Source organism: Crinia signifera, chromosome 6, assembly GCF_055691185.1.
Source record: "Crinia signifera chromosome 6, ASM5569118v1, whole genome shotgun sequence".
NCBI classification, from domain to species: domain Eukaryota; kingdom Metazoa; phylum Chordata; class Amphibia; order Anura; family Myobatrachidae; genus Crinia; species Crinia signifera.
The window spans coordinates 9,878,930-9,893,915 of record NC_139222.1 but is presented as its reverse complement, the minus strand read 5'-3'; the positions used below and the strand labels follow the sequence as shown (position 1 = coordinate 9,893,915).

Below are 14,986 nucleotides of genomic sequence, written 5' to 3'. Positions count from 1 at the left end.
GGCTGTATCTTCTTAATCTGTATCCGTTTAATTTGGTGTTTCAATAAAAATATATTTAAAAAGGGACAGTAGCTGATTGGCTGGTGATAAAGTACCAGGCACTTTATAACTTCTCCTTCCTTATCACTGCTTCATACATCTACCCCTGAGTGTGAAAAAAAAAAAAAACTAAGATCTCTCATTTCCCATTAGGTTACAGTACTGTGGACTGACCTCCTCCTGCTGTGATGATTTCCTCTCTGTTATTACTACTCTCTGCTCTCTGACCACACTGGACCTGTCAAGCAATGCTCTGAGGGACTCTGGAGTGAAGCTTCTGTGTGAGGGACTGAGACACCCGGCCTGTGCCTTGCAGGAGCTTATGTAAGATCTGTCTCAGTACAAGTTCTCTCAGTACTGATCACAGACCATATAAGGCACAGACATAGGAAATAGCTGGATTTTCTCATGTTAACAGAGTATAGTTTATGGAACTACTATTTAAAATGTATTTATTATCAGTTATTTATATAGCGCTCACATATTCTGCAGCATTGTAGAGAAAATATTTGAACATTAACGTAAGTCCCTGCCCTTACAATCTATATTCCCTAACACATGTACAAGCACACACAGACATTCTAGGTTTTATTTTGTTGGGAGCCAATTGTCCTACCAGTATATTTTTGGATTGTGGGAGGAAACTGGAATACCACACGGAAACCCAGTCAAGTACAGGGTTACCCCTCACTACACAGTGTATATACAAACTTTGCACAGTTCCAGGTGCAGGTTTTCTAGAAACACAAATAATCACACAAAAGAAGACAGTGAAATTGTCACAATTATATTTTAGGTACTCTTTACCTAGAAGGGCGCCCATCGCGGTGATCGCGGGCATCGCGGGCAGTACATTAACGGCCGCGACGCGATGCCCGCGATCACCGCGATTTCCCATAGGGTTTAATGTTAAATTTAGTGCTGGCCGCGATTTTACATTCAATGCTTCAATGGCCGCGATTTGGCCATAGGAATCAATGTTAAATGGGCTACAGAGCCCAAATAGGCACAATTAACACTTAAATGTCCCCCCAAATTTTTAACGCCACCCCACGATCCACGCCAACCCGAAGCGTGGCGAGCGCAGCGAGCCCGCGAGGGGCGGCGGTACGCGTCCTCCGACCTTTTCATGCCCTACTATCCACGTCGGCGTGGAGTCAAGAATAGAATAGTGGCCCGAAGCGTGGCGAGCGCAGTGAGCCCCGCGAGGGGACGCGGATACCTTCACAGTTATACGCGTCCCCTCGCGGGCTTCACAGGTGTCCGTGGCGACGCGGACACCTGTGAAGCCCGCGAAGGGACGCGTTCACCTGTGAAGGTATCCGCGTCCCCTCACGGGGCTCGCTGCGCTCGCCACGCTTCGGGCCTCGGTGGCTCGCTGTGCTCGCCACACTATTCTATTCTCAACTCCACGCCGACGTGGATAGTAGGGCATGAAAAGGTCGGAGGACGCGTACCGCCGCCCCTCGCGGGCTCGCTGCGCTCGCCACGCTTCGGGTTGGCGTGGATCGTGGGGTGGCGTTAAAAATTTGGGGGGACATTTACCGATAGGGCCGGGCTCATCTTTCCAGGGGATGGCGATGGCGACGCCATTCGCCATTCCCTGCTCCGGCGCCATCTGTGTGTCGGAAGGGGACGCGCGCGCACGAGGTGCGCGCGCGTCCCCTTCCGACGGTGCTGCCGTCCCCTTCCGACGGCCCGCACCCCCCCACAGCCTCCTCGGGTCCCCCCAGCCCCCCTCGAGCGGGAGGCGGACAGTATTGCGTCCGCCTCGCCCGCCGGCCGCCCGGATACTGAGACGCACGTGCGTGGGGGACGCACGCGCGTCTCAGTCAGATGGCGCGCCGTGTTGCTGGCGGATCGCCAGCGGCATGCTGCTGGCGATTCGCCAGCAAGCATAAGGCCTGCCCCATCTGTAAGTGTTAATTGTGCCTATTTGGGCTCTGTAGCCCATTTAACATTGATTCCTATGTCCAAATCGCGGCCATTGAAGCATTGAATGTAAAATCGCGGTCAATCATCCTTTTTAACATTGTTCCCTATGGGAAAATCGCGGTCATCGCGGGCACCCGTTTTTTATGTACCCGCGATTTACCCGCGATGCCCGCGATTTTTTACTCCCGACGCCCACGATTCTAATCGCGGGCGCCCTTCTAGGTAAAGAGTACCATATTTTAAATTAATACATTTATTAATACAACATTAAAAATGATTACTTTCTGATTAGCTAGATTTCATTAACACTGACAGGTAGGACACTGAATTCCAATGTAGCAAGTAACAGAATAAGGAAGCAATGCACACTTTCCTTTTAGAACAATTGCAATGCCACTTAAAACATAGTTTTCACCAGTGGCGACCACTCTAATAGTTCATAGAGCCTCCATTGCCAAGTAACTTTTATCCTTTCTCCATTGATTAGTAAAAAAGCACAACTACTTTAGGTATTAAGAGACATAGCTTAGGGATTTTATCTATGGGAAAGCAAGACAGTTTTCTGGTCTTAGTCTGTCGGCAACAAGTGATTAGGTACTTCTGTGTGCAGTACACAGATATCTCTCACTCTGTAGTTTCCAGTGATGTTACCTAGAAAGAGTACCTGTATGGTGATTCAGTTTTTAGTGGCCGTGGGTGACAGGGGCAGCTGGCAATATGTACAGCAATATCAGCAGCAGATGATGGACCACACTACAGTGGTCTATGCAAAGCTCCTGCCCCGAACAGTCTGCACCACAAACCTTAAGAGATACTTGCAGTGTTTGTTCACAGGCACAAGATAGTACAGCGCCTGTCAGTCAGCAGCCTCCACAATACCTCCACAGGGCGGAAGGATGGTCCAGAGATAGCTGCACAATAATAACCACAGGTAAATGAATCTCAAGCGGGCTCAGGTGTCACCAGTGGCAGCAGCAGTGAATGTCCCATGGGTGTCAGTGTAAGAATGAGAGAGGCTCTTCATGCATTTCCCTGGTATTTTGTGTACCGGTTTCCTCAGAAGGTGAAGCACCAGTGCTGCAGTGTCCGGGAACTGAAGTGCTGAGAGTGGACACTGTGGCTGTGGATGGACAGTGGCAGCCAAGGTCACTGATTGGCTGAGAGCAGCAAATCAGCAGCTTATCTTTTGAATTTTCAAACTCTGCTGTGGCTGTCCATCCATAGTGTCCACTCTTAGCACTTCAGTTCCCAGACACTACGGATGACGCACCCATAGCAACCTTCAGTTCCTGCCGCTGCTGCACCCACAGCACCCAGCACTGCCAATTCACACTGCCCAGGTACAGGGTAATACCTAGCCTGCCCCTGCCTGGATCTAACCCAGCTACAGGGCTTGAGAGACAGGGGTAGGGGGCACTGAAATTTTCCTGGAGGGGGGCGCATAATTTGTTGCTACGCCACTGTCTGTGCTCCAGTGAAGGCAGCCAGTCATCAGGGCTCTGTGGTTGTCATGTGACTCAGAATCGGGAAGCCAAGATGGCAGTCAGCCCTGCAGGAGCTCTGATTAGCGATCCCCTGTGAAGATGAGTATGATCAGCAGTGAGGGGGATTACAGTGCAAGTGATGTAATCACAAAGTGGAAGGGGTACCGATGGTAGCAGTATTATGTTTTGAAAAATTCCACGATAATGCTGCAGGGAGCTATCACAGGGGCAGAGCTGTTTCACAAGCCGTTATGTGCTAATTGATATATCCATGCAATGTAGTCAATTATTGCATTGCAAATTGGACCAATGTTATCACAGCACAGGATGGTGATAAATCAGCCCCTTAATGTCTACTATAAAGTAGCTATACCATTTATTCTTTGTGACAGGATTCAAACTAATACAGATCCCTCTTCTCCCATAAGGTTTCGGGGCTGTGGTCTGACCTCTTCCTGCTGTGATGATCTCTGCACTGTTATTACTACACTCCACTCTCTGACCACACTGCACCTGTCAGGGAATGCTCTGGGGGACTCTGGAGTGAAGCTTCTGTCTGAGGGTTTGAGACACCCAGCCTGTGCCCTGCAGAAGCTGAGGTAAGATCAGGGATAATATATCTGATCTCTTTGTACTAGCCATAGACCATACTAGGCACAGACACATGAAGATAGATACTGGAATTTCTGTTATTTTATCTGAGAATACAAGTAAGTTTCTGGAACTATTTTTCTCTTCATTGTTACATTATAACCATTGCTTTATTTTAGTAACATTTGTGTCATTATTACCTGTTATATTAAACATGCTGGACATCTTCACACTGGTCAGATGTTTGGGGACACAGACAGACAAGACAGATGGTGACGCTCTTATTCTTTGTACTTATTTTCTCTATAAAACCATCTTTAAATGCAAATGAAGAAGCACACACATAGAAACCATAGCACCCAATGTCACATGTCTGCCCAATGTCACATGTTCTGTCCAGTGTCACATATTCACCCAATGTCACATGTTCTGCCCAATGCCTCATGGTCCTGCCCAGTGTCACATATCCTGCCCATTGTTACATGTCTGCCTAGAATCACATCCTGTGCAGTATCGAATATCTAATAATATAATGTTATCTCTAATTTGTCCTGCACTAAGCTGTTAGATTTGTACCTTATACATTTGGAAACCTCCTTTTTGCATGATGTAATGCTTGATAATTTTAGTAATTGTCCAGTGATGACATAATGCTTTGTGTGAGGCTGGGATGATAAGAAATTACCTAATGTAGATCCCTTATCTCCCATTAGGTTACAGAACTGTGGTCTGACCTCCTCCTGCTGTGATGATCTCCGCTCTGTTATTACTACACTCCGCTCTCTGACCAGACTGGAGCTGTCATACAATGCTCTGGGGGACTCTAGAATAACGCTTCAGGAGTGTGTGCAGCCGTCTATGGTGCTTTTGTTGTAAAATGGGCTGATTTAGAAATATATGTTATTTAGATGACAATAAATATCTCTGAAGTCCCAAGATATGCACATGTACAGAACCACACAATTTTCCTGCTGCTGATGTTTGGGGACAGTGTCCTGCCAAAGTCAGTGGCAGCATCATCACATGCAGCATCACTGGCCCCAGCAGAATGATTTCTTTGGATATCCTGAGCAACGTCAGGATTACTTAAATGTCCGATGATCACACAGATGATCCGATGCAGCATGATGTCACTGGACATTCTGAGCAGCTTGAGTAACTCCTGGAAGTTATTTTGCACTTATGGATTCTCACACTTAATAGTTGCACTTGAACACCTATAGGTAAGTCCGGAACTATGGAATTGTGTAACCAATAGCCGCGGACTGCAATCCACCCAATGTCCACCCACTTGCTGTGTTTTTTAGAGAACAGGAGTTCTAGGGACACCTATGTAACAGAGGGTGTATAGCAGCCTCTGTTACATAGGTGTCCATGGTGATAATACTGTAATGACAGGACTAAGTTACAAGATTTTAGCTGTTTATATCAATTTATTAAAAATCCAGAACCAAACACACCAATGTCTTACAACAAGCACCAAACACACCTTTGTTTTAGAACCAGAACTAAACACACTGGTGTCGTAAAATCAGAACCCATGAATCTGCGCACAGCACTATTTATGTACAGGTTCAGTCTCCCATATAAAATATGCCTGGGAGCAGAAATGTTCTGGGTATCAGATGTTTCTGTACTTTGGAATGTTTGCTTACCACAATGAGATATATTGGGCCAAGTGTAAGCAGGGAATATATTTATGTCTCATATAGACCTATACACACAACCTAAAGGTCATTGTATACAAGGTTATTAATAATTGTTTGCATAAATAAAAGTTTTTGTAAATTGAACCATGAGAAAATGGAAAATGGAAGTATTTTTAAAATAATAAATAATTGACAAATTTTGACCTTGGGTCTACCTAATCCAGATTTTTACAGGACTGTCCCTTTTTGTTGGGACAATCCCACATCCCACCTGGGACGGACAGTGTCCCATGGATGGGAGAACCCCTGCCTGCACAGCGGGGAATGTGCACAGCATCTATTCAGGCAGGCAGACATGCTGGGTTCTTGGTCAGCAGCTTACACTGTGATAGCCATACGCTCACAGTAGTGAATATGGGGCTATCATGGTGTCACGAGGTGGGTGGGTGGAATCAGTCGTGAGTGGAGTGGTCAGATGGTGGATTTGATGGTGTTGTGCGGATTCCAGGAAGAGAGGCGGGACCAGCAGGAGATTGGTTAACACGAGCAGGTTTAATAAATGAACTCATCCAAAGAATAATATAACAAGGATCAATACTTCTTTGAGTAGACAAAATAATACATAGATGCAAGTCTCTGATAAATAGCAAGATAACAAAGATGGCAGTCCTGTGCAAAATAAACAAGATGGCAGTCCTTGCATAAACAATAACACATGCAGGTAATTCTTAGAGGACAAGGCAATGTTTAAATGAGTTTAAAGAAGAATACCTGAAGATTGGACGATTGGATGATTGGATAATTGAAGATTGGATGATTGGATGACTGATGATTGGATGATTGGATGACTGAAGATTGGATGATTGGCTGACAGCTGCTGGGATCTGGATATAGCTGGATAACCCACAAAGAATTACGGTAGCAGGACAGCAGGTACAGTGGCTGGGCTGGATAGTGAAGCCAGTAGCAGGAACTGTAGCTTGGCTAAACCTGGTGGAGTAGGTAGTAGGTTCTGTAGCTGGATCAGAGTTGGTGAATTGTAAGTACTGTAGAGATGACCGGAGAATAACCAGAAACCAGAAGTTTCAGAGAAGGCTGCATCACTGGGAAGCACCAGCAACTACAAACTCCTAAGGGTAGGAGAGCCTAAGTATAAATACTCATTCTTGGATAAAAATTTTTTATACTAACTGCTACCCTATGCTGCTTTGTTAAGCCACTAACATACAGCTTGTTTGGATGGACTGCATCTAATGTATGCTGCTTAATTGAGTTAACCAATTCACTGCTTGTCTGGATGGATATAATGTGCACTTGAGCTGTTTTATTAATCCATTAACATACTGCTTGTCCGGATAGACTTCACCTATTGCTATTTTATGCTGCTTTATTGAGTTACTGTAACCAGTTTATTGCCTGTTTGGATGGATATAATGTGCACTTGAGCTGTGCAATATAGCTGTGCATAACAGAACACTGTGCTAGAATTTGGGGGATTATTCTGATTCATTAGTAAAGGCACAATGACTATTTAATGGACAAAATCATATGTACTGCAGGTGGCACTGATGTAACATATGCAGAGAGAGTTAGATTTGGGTGGAAGGTGTATTTCAAACTGATATCTTTATTGAAGTGTATTTACCATGTACAGAAACAATAAAACACCCAAATCTAACTCTCTCTGCACATGTTACATCAGCCCCAACTGCAGTGCATATGGTTTTGTCCATTAGAGAGTGATTGTGCCTTTCCGAGTGAATCAGAATAACCCCTTTGGTTACAAACTGACAACTATGTTCTAATCAGCTTAGTTTTTCTGGCTTTAAAAAACTCTAAAGAACTTCTAAATTTGATTAGCCATGTTTTCATCAAGAAACAGAATTAGTTGAATTCCTCCCGATATATGTATGCCGATTCTGGATAAGTGATAATTTACCAAAATAATCTCTATGCTATATGCAGGTTATTTTTTAAATTACATGAATTTACATGATTGCTCTTTTCAGAAGTTGCATTTGTGGATAAAATTGACATTTTTAAGCTAGATTTTATTGTCACATTAATTGTGATTTTATTAAATGTTTTTCTACCGGCCGGTGGATTTATATGTATAAATAATTATTTTTTATTGTATAAAAACATTTATAATTGTCTTATGTTATAGTTCAAAAGCGCTGTTTATTATTTTTGTATTTTGTTGTTACTTCAACAGGGTTGTTTATCCCTTTAAAACAGTGGCATGTTGGACTTTAACTTGGTTTCTGCGCTCAGTTTACACCATCTTTTCTGTGTGTGATGTTTCCTCCTGCAGTCAGTATAAGAGGAAGTGCATAGTGACTTCCTGTCTGTGTGTGATGCATCCTCCTGCAGTCAATTTAGGAGGAAGTGCACAGTGATGGCCCTGTGTGTGTGATGTGTCCTCCTACAGTCAGTATAAGAGGTAGTGCACAGTGACTGTCCTGTGTGTGATGTGTGCTCCTGCAGTCAGTATAGGAGGAAGTGCACAGTGACTGTCCTGTGTGTGAGATGTGTCCTCCTGCAGTCAGTATAGGAGTAAGTGCACAATGACTGTTTTGTGTGTGATGCATCCTTCTGCAGTCAGTATAAGAGGAAGAGCAAGGCTACTTTCCTGTGTGTGTGATGCATCCTTCAGTCAGTATAGGAGGAAGTGCACAGTGACTGTTCTGTGTGTGATGTGTCCTCCTGAAGTCAGTATAAGAGGAAGTGCATAGTAACTGTCCTGTGTGTGATGTGTCCTCCTACAGTCAGTATAAAAGGGAGTGCACAGTGACCGTCCTGTGTGTGATGTGTCCTGCTGTGGTCAGTTTAGGAGGAAGTGCACAGTGACTGTCCTGTATGTAATTCATCCTCCTGTGGAGAATATAAGAGTGGGTTTTTGGGGGGTTTCAATCGCACTAGACTTGAGGAGTTAAAGTACAGATATATATATCTCCGGCCCCCTGTGAATGCATATATTATTAAGACTTTCCTTCCATAAACACTCAGGGGTGTGCTACCACGGACAAAGAGTCATCAAGAATTTTGGGAAAGAATATAGTTTGTCACATGTGTGGTGTACCTCTCAAGAAAAAATGATACACAATGAAATTTACCTTTTATTGGGTTTTAACTTAAAACTGCGAAATATGACAAACTACATAAAACATTGAACAAGGTGAGTACAGTGCATGCTAAAAGATGCACATGCGGTGTCTTTGTGTATTGATCTCCTGTCTGCAAGATCTCTTGAATAAATTGTTTGAAGCTATTATTTGAGTCGCCCTCTTATTGATAATGGCTATATCTGCCTATATTCAATCTGACAGGGCTAAATAACGCTGATTTGACAATTATCAGGATCAAGTCTGTGTTTAACAGCTTAACTTGGGTAGTGCAGTCTATGGGATATGTCAGTTCTTATTGCAAAGATGGAAGTTTTATCGTTGACAACTGCCCCTTATCATATAAAGTGGGAGAGAGAAGAAAGATTTCTTCAGTGTCAATAGGATCTTCCAGATATGTCCCAATCGTTAGATCTCCTGGTGTATACGTTATTTGTGCAATTTTCCAATTGTACTTAATTCCCTCCGGAGGATTAGTTACAGTATTTAAGTAATACTGTAAGTGGAGGTTAACCCCACATCAGATTGTATCACCTGATGTCTAAGGCGGCTGTTGATACTGTTGCGTGTTACCGCATCCAATATTTCAGCTCATAGGATGTGTAATTTAATTCAGGGCTGTTATAGCCTTTTAATCCTATAGTTATCCCCTGCTTAGTAGGTTTCCACGTGAATCTAGAGGTGAATGATTCACTTGTTTAATATGTATTGGCAGGGTCCCTAGATATACAATTGCCTAAGTACATTGCACATTTTACTAGGCATAAATTACACTTATTGATTTTTCATATGGTGGTACTTTGTAGGACCTAGGATTATGAATTTACATATATTCCCTGCATCTTTCAATGTGTATGAGCAGTATAGCTGTTTAAACAGTGTTGCAATTTCATTTGGTACTTTATTTGTTTTTGTAACAATTCCACGTAGCAATACTGTGTATTCATGTACATAGGGCTATGCTGTTACTCTGCAGCACATACTTTATATAATGCCCCAGCTTGCATACTGAGTAATGGGGTCTCTTAAATTGAATATAACGGGACCATCTAATGGGATTCTCCGTATATAAATTAGTATGTGTAAGCCGCTGCTAGGTGGGTATTGACAAGCAATCCCGACACTGGCAGTCCACCGTCCGTGGGGAGGCTCTCAAAGGTCTCCTAGCAAGCCAGTCAGCGGAGCAACAACAGTCTAGAGCACTATCTCATGCAATAATATACATTAGAGTCCTTAAAAGGACTAGTAGAGGCAGACAATGACAGGAGTCAACTGATACATGCAGAGTGCCCGCACGGCTAGCATTGCCGGCGTACGGTTCGCAGATCTTCCTCAGGTTGCCCTGATATCAGATATCTGATGAAGCCGCTGATACCTGTTAGGAGGCGGAAAAACGCGTCATACAGCTACAGGCTCCTCTCACCCTCCGTTTTTGGAGCTCCAAACGTGATCCCACGCCTGTCTGCATAAAAGCAAGTACCGGTACACTTTTTTTCTACTCGCCACTGCATCCAACAGCAGCAGGAAATCAAGCTGAATTGGCATTTTCATAATGTATATTTAAATTTTTCTATATACATATGTTCTTTGTTTTTAAATTGTCTGGCCAGACAGTGGACATCCTGAACTGTTTTTCCCAGTGTCATAAAAATTGCTGACACAATACCAACAGATACCAACAAAAATATTTGGATACAAACTACCTCATAGAGGATACCTATCAAAGGAACCATTAGTCAGGTCTTTTAGTAGCAACCAATGTGCAATATATATGTATTTTTTTATATTTGTTATTTTAAATATTAGGCGTCACTGGCCAGTGCAAATTTGTGTATAATAAATTAATTTTCTTTTTCAAATACATTGTTTCCAGCGCGTGATACTATATCTCTCTTTTTCTGACTAATATAGAGCATATAGCTCTGTTTGATGGCAGTATTGCAGGCCTATATATTACAGTGGGAAATCCATTCCCCCGTGGGAGCCCCATTATACCCCACAGTGTACGATGTGATAACACAGTGCACCACAATGATTATAATGCTCAGTAATAATATTTACTGATGCTTTATTGTTATCTTGCAGTAAAAAATGAGCCGACTCCTGGGGATACAGAGCAACAATACACCTATACCGGCCAGACAATACCATCACTTATTTATACTGTCACCCGCCATAGGACAATGGTAACTTATTATCACCTGGAGACATGGCATGTATAGGTCCCTAGTTACTAACACAGATGTGGCTTTTCTGCAGCATTTTATCTGGAAAGCAAGGGCGTAACTACCATAGGTGCAGGGGGTGCAGCTGCTTTGTGGCCAAGAGCTGAGAGGGGCCCACTTTGCCTGTCAAAGTATCATGTGCTAAATACATTTTTTTCAGCATTAGTTGATGAATAGGGGACTTTACAAACTTTTGCTATGGGGCACACATGTATCTAGCCACTGCTGGAGAGAGACATACCTGTGTTTTCTGTATGTAGTTACATAACCCCATTGTATGTAATTGTAGGAATTGTTATTATACTGTATAGAGAGAAACACAGCTCCACCACTAAGTGGGGGTATGCACCTTCCTACCTGCACACATGGAGAAGAGCAGGAAAGAGGTGTTCACCTTCTGCATTTCTCCACTGTAAGTATGTGTCATGGGTTAACATTAGGCCTTGGGGGGTGGGGGTTACATTTAGGTAGTGGCAGGGGACTAAGTGTTAGGTTGTGGGAAGCGAGGTTTAAACACTTAGATGGGGGTTATGTTTAGGCTGCAAGGTAGGAAGGTTAGTATTAGGTACAAGTGGATATGGCTAAGCTGCGGGGGTGTCTCCTGCTAGGCATCGCTGGTCTACTGCTACTGTTGAATACATTTACCATTGATGGCGGTGGGATGCTGCGTAGCGCACTTACAGACACATACATTTCTGTATAGATCAGTTATATTTTTCTTTTTTTTTAATTGTTATGAAAGAAGAAGTAAGACCCATATGGACAGAGAGAGAAGAAAGGCCCATATGGACAGAGAGAGAGGAAAGACCCATTTGGACAGAGAGAGAAGAAAGACCGGTACTCTTTACCTAGAACGGCGCCCATCGCGGTGATCGCGACATCGCGGGCAGTACATAAACGGCCGCGACGCGATGCCCACGATCACCGCGATTTTCCCATAGGGAACAATGTTAAAAAGCCTGATTGACCGCGATTTTGCATTCAATGCCTCAATGCCCGCGATTTTCCCATAGGAATCAATGTTAAATGGGCTACAGAGCCCAAATAGGCAGAATTAACCCTTAAATGTCCCCCCAATTTTTGTACGCCACCCCATGATCCACGCCAACCCGAAGCGTGGCGAGCGCAGCGAGCCCGCGAGGGGCGGCGGTACGCGTCCTCCGACCTTTCCGACCTTTTCATGCCCTACTATCCATGTCGGCGTGGAGTTGAGAATAGAATAGTGTGGCGAGCGTAGCGAGCCACCGAGCCCGAAGCGTGGCGAGCGCAGCGAGCCCCGCGAGGGGCGGCGGTACGCGTCCTCCGACCTTTCCGACCTTTTCATGCCCTACTATCCACGTCGGCGTGGAGTTGAGAATAGAATAGTGTGGCGAGCGTAGCGAGCCACCGAGCCCGAAGCGTGGCGAGCGCAGCGAGCCCCGCGAGGGGACGCGGATACCTTCACAGGTAAACGCGTCCCCTCGCGGGCTTCACAGGTGTCCGCTTTTCGCCACAGATACCTGTGAAGCCCGCGAGGGGATGCGTATAACTGTGAAGGTATCCGCGTCCCCTCGCGGGGCTCGCTGTGCTCGCCACGCTTCGGGCTCGGTGGCTCGCTGCGCTCGCCACACTATTCTATTCTCAACTCCACGCCGACGTGGATAGTAGGGCATGAAAAGGTCGGAGGACGCGTACCGCCGCCCCTCGCGGGCTCGCTGCGCTCGCCACGCTTCGGGTTGGCGTGGATCGTGGGGTGGCGTACAAAAATTGGGGTGACATTTAAGGGTTAATTGTGCCTATTTGGGCTCTGTAGCCCATTTAACATTGATTCCTATGTGAAAATCGCGGGCATTGAGGCATTTTAAAGTAAAATCGCGGTCAATCAGGCTTTTTAACATTGTTCCCTATGGGAAAATCGCGGTCATCGCGGGTACACGATTTTTATGTACCCGCGATTTACCCGCGATGCCCGCGATGACCGCGATTTTTTACCCCCGACGCCCGCGATTCTAATCGCGGGCGCCGTTCTAGGTAAAGAGTACCGAAAGACCCATATGGACAGAGAGAGAAGAAAGGCCCATATGGACAGAGAGAGAGGAAAGACCCATATGGACAGAGAGAGAAGAAAGACCCATATGGACAGAGAGAGAAGAAAGACCCACATGGACAGAGAGAGAAGAAAGACCCATATGGACAGAGAGAGAAGAAAGACCCATATGGACAGAGAGAGAAGAAAGACCCATATGGACAGAGAGAGAAGAAAGACCCATATGTACAGAGAGAGAGGAAACACCCATATGTTCCACTAGCTGTGCTGAACAGATTGCGGCTTCAACATCAACAAATTTTTAAAATAGCTCCAGCACAACTTCTCCTACAACCTCTACTCCTGTAGCTCTGGTTCAACCATTGAGAAGAAGGAAATCCAAAAACGAATGGTACAAGGAACTTCCAAGGCTGATTTATGATCATGATCTATGATCAGACCAATGGTATTGCAAAATGTGATAGACAGTATGTGCCTCATTTCCTAAAATGGCAGATGGAAATTCAAAGATAGTACAAGGTTATACAAGGCCATTCAAGACGGACAGCATTTCGAAAGCATCAAAAATCATACCAGCATCAAGAGTGTGTAAAAGCTTGAGATGCGCAACTTGCTCCAGAAGCTACTCCTTGGGCTGCATGCATAAAGAAAATGGAGGAAAAGATGTTTAAGCAATTAAAGCTGTATGTGAAACCTTTTTGTCAGTTGTACCTCTTGAAAGTGCTCCATCAGAAGGCTACATAAATACAATGGAGAAGGAACTTGACAAACTTGGGCTTCTTAAATCACTGTTCTACAATCAACTTCTAATTGGTATTGGTAGGGATGGTGCAGCAAACATGATCGGAGCAGAAAATGGGCTGGGACTGAAAATTAAGCAAAAAGTGAAACATGTTATTGGTATCCATTGCATTGCACATAGATTGAACGTGAGTGTTCTACAAAAATGTCAAGTACATGCAGGACCTTGACAGGGTCTTAAAGATGCTGTTTAAATTCTACAAAAAGAATTAAAAGTTGTTGCTGAAAATCTGGAACTCGAGATTATAAAGTTTCAATACTTTAGCACAATGGGGGTATTCTGATTCAATTGGTCCCTCGCGCGTTCGTACAAGGGACCGATTGTTTGCAACTGTGCGTGCACATAGCATTTAATGCGCATGTGCAGCCACTGTGTGTGAGCACCCACAGCACTCGCACACAGAAGTCTGGATGGGGGGCGTGGGGCAGCGGGCCGGGCAAGTTGCGTATGGGAACGCCCAGCATTTCATCAGCATTTCCGTGAGAATGCTGGGTGCTCCCATGCAAATTGCCCAGTGATATGGGTGCGGTGGGGGGGACTCTGTCCATTGAATGATTTCTCCCCCGCACCCAAGGCTGCGAATGGATGCTTGTGCAAATCATCCATTCGCATGCCTTTGGGGTGGGGGCGCGTCCATATCCTTCACAGAGCCTGGCTTTCCTGCGCTCCACGTGTATGTGCCCTTCCTGGAATCACCCCGCCAGCAGCAGCAACCCCAGGAGTCAGAGTCCAGTCTCAGATTTCTTCACTGAGTTGTCTTTCAAATTATTTTATTTTTTTATTTTATTTTATTTATTGCATTGTAAATTGTGCGCACACATACAGTAAGGCCATGACTGTGCATCTTTAAAACTAAGTGCAGGCACTTTAATCTGGTCACTAATGGTTGTGCTATTCATGTTAGTTTCTAAATTGTGACCCTTGTCAGCAGTTACAATGGTTGTATTAAGTTTGTCCTGAACATCTGCTAAATCATAAATCGCTGGCAGTGTTGACTCTGCCCCAGAGGTTCCTGCACCCCTCCCCATCTAACTCTGCCCCAGAGGTTCCTGCAACCCTCCCCCTATCTGACGCTAAGCCTTTCTAAACATTTAGGGACAGCTTGCCTGC

The 14,986-nt window shown here is 44.7% G+C and overlaps 2 protein-coding genes across 5 annotated transcripts in view; both read left to right on the top strand.

Moving 5' to 3' along the window:
• The window catches only part of LOC146009902 (NACHT, LRR and PYD domains-containing protein 12-like), a 99,756-nt gene extending 94,078 nt beyond the window's left edge, over window positions 1-5,678 (top strand). For 2 of the 3 annotated variants that reach the window (XM_083150501.1, XM_083150499.1), the window contains 3 exons: window positions 193-363; window positions 3,887-4,057; window positions 4,763-5,678. In XM_083150501.1, the coding sequence (XP_083006627.1) occupies window positions 193-363; window positions 3,887-4,057; window positions 4,763-4,925 (505 nt within the window). In that variant the 3' untranslated portion in view covers window positions 4,926-5,678. Of the gene's footprint in view, window positions 1-192; window positions 364-2,808; window positions 2,906-3,886; window positions 4,058-4,762 lie in introns of those variants that run through there. The other variant, XM_083150500.1, reaches the window with a different exon arrangement.
• LOC146009929 (uncharacterized) overlaps window positions 1-14,986 on the top strand; it is a 453,438-nt gene that overhangs the window by 376,910 nt on the left and 61,542 nt on the right. The window lies entirely within an intron of this gene.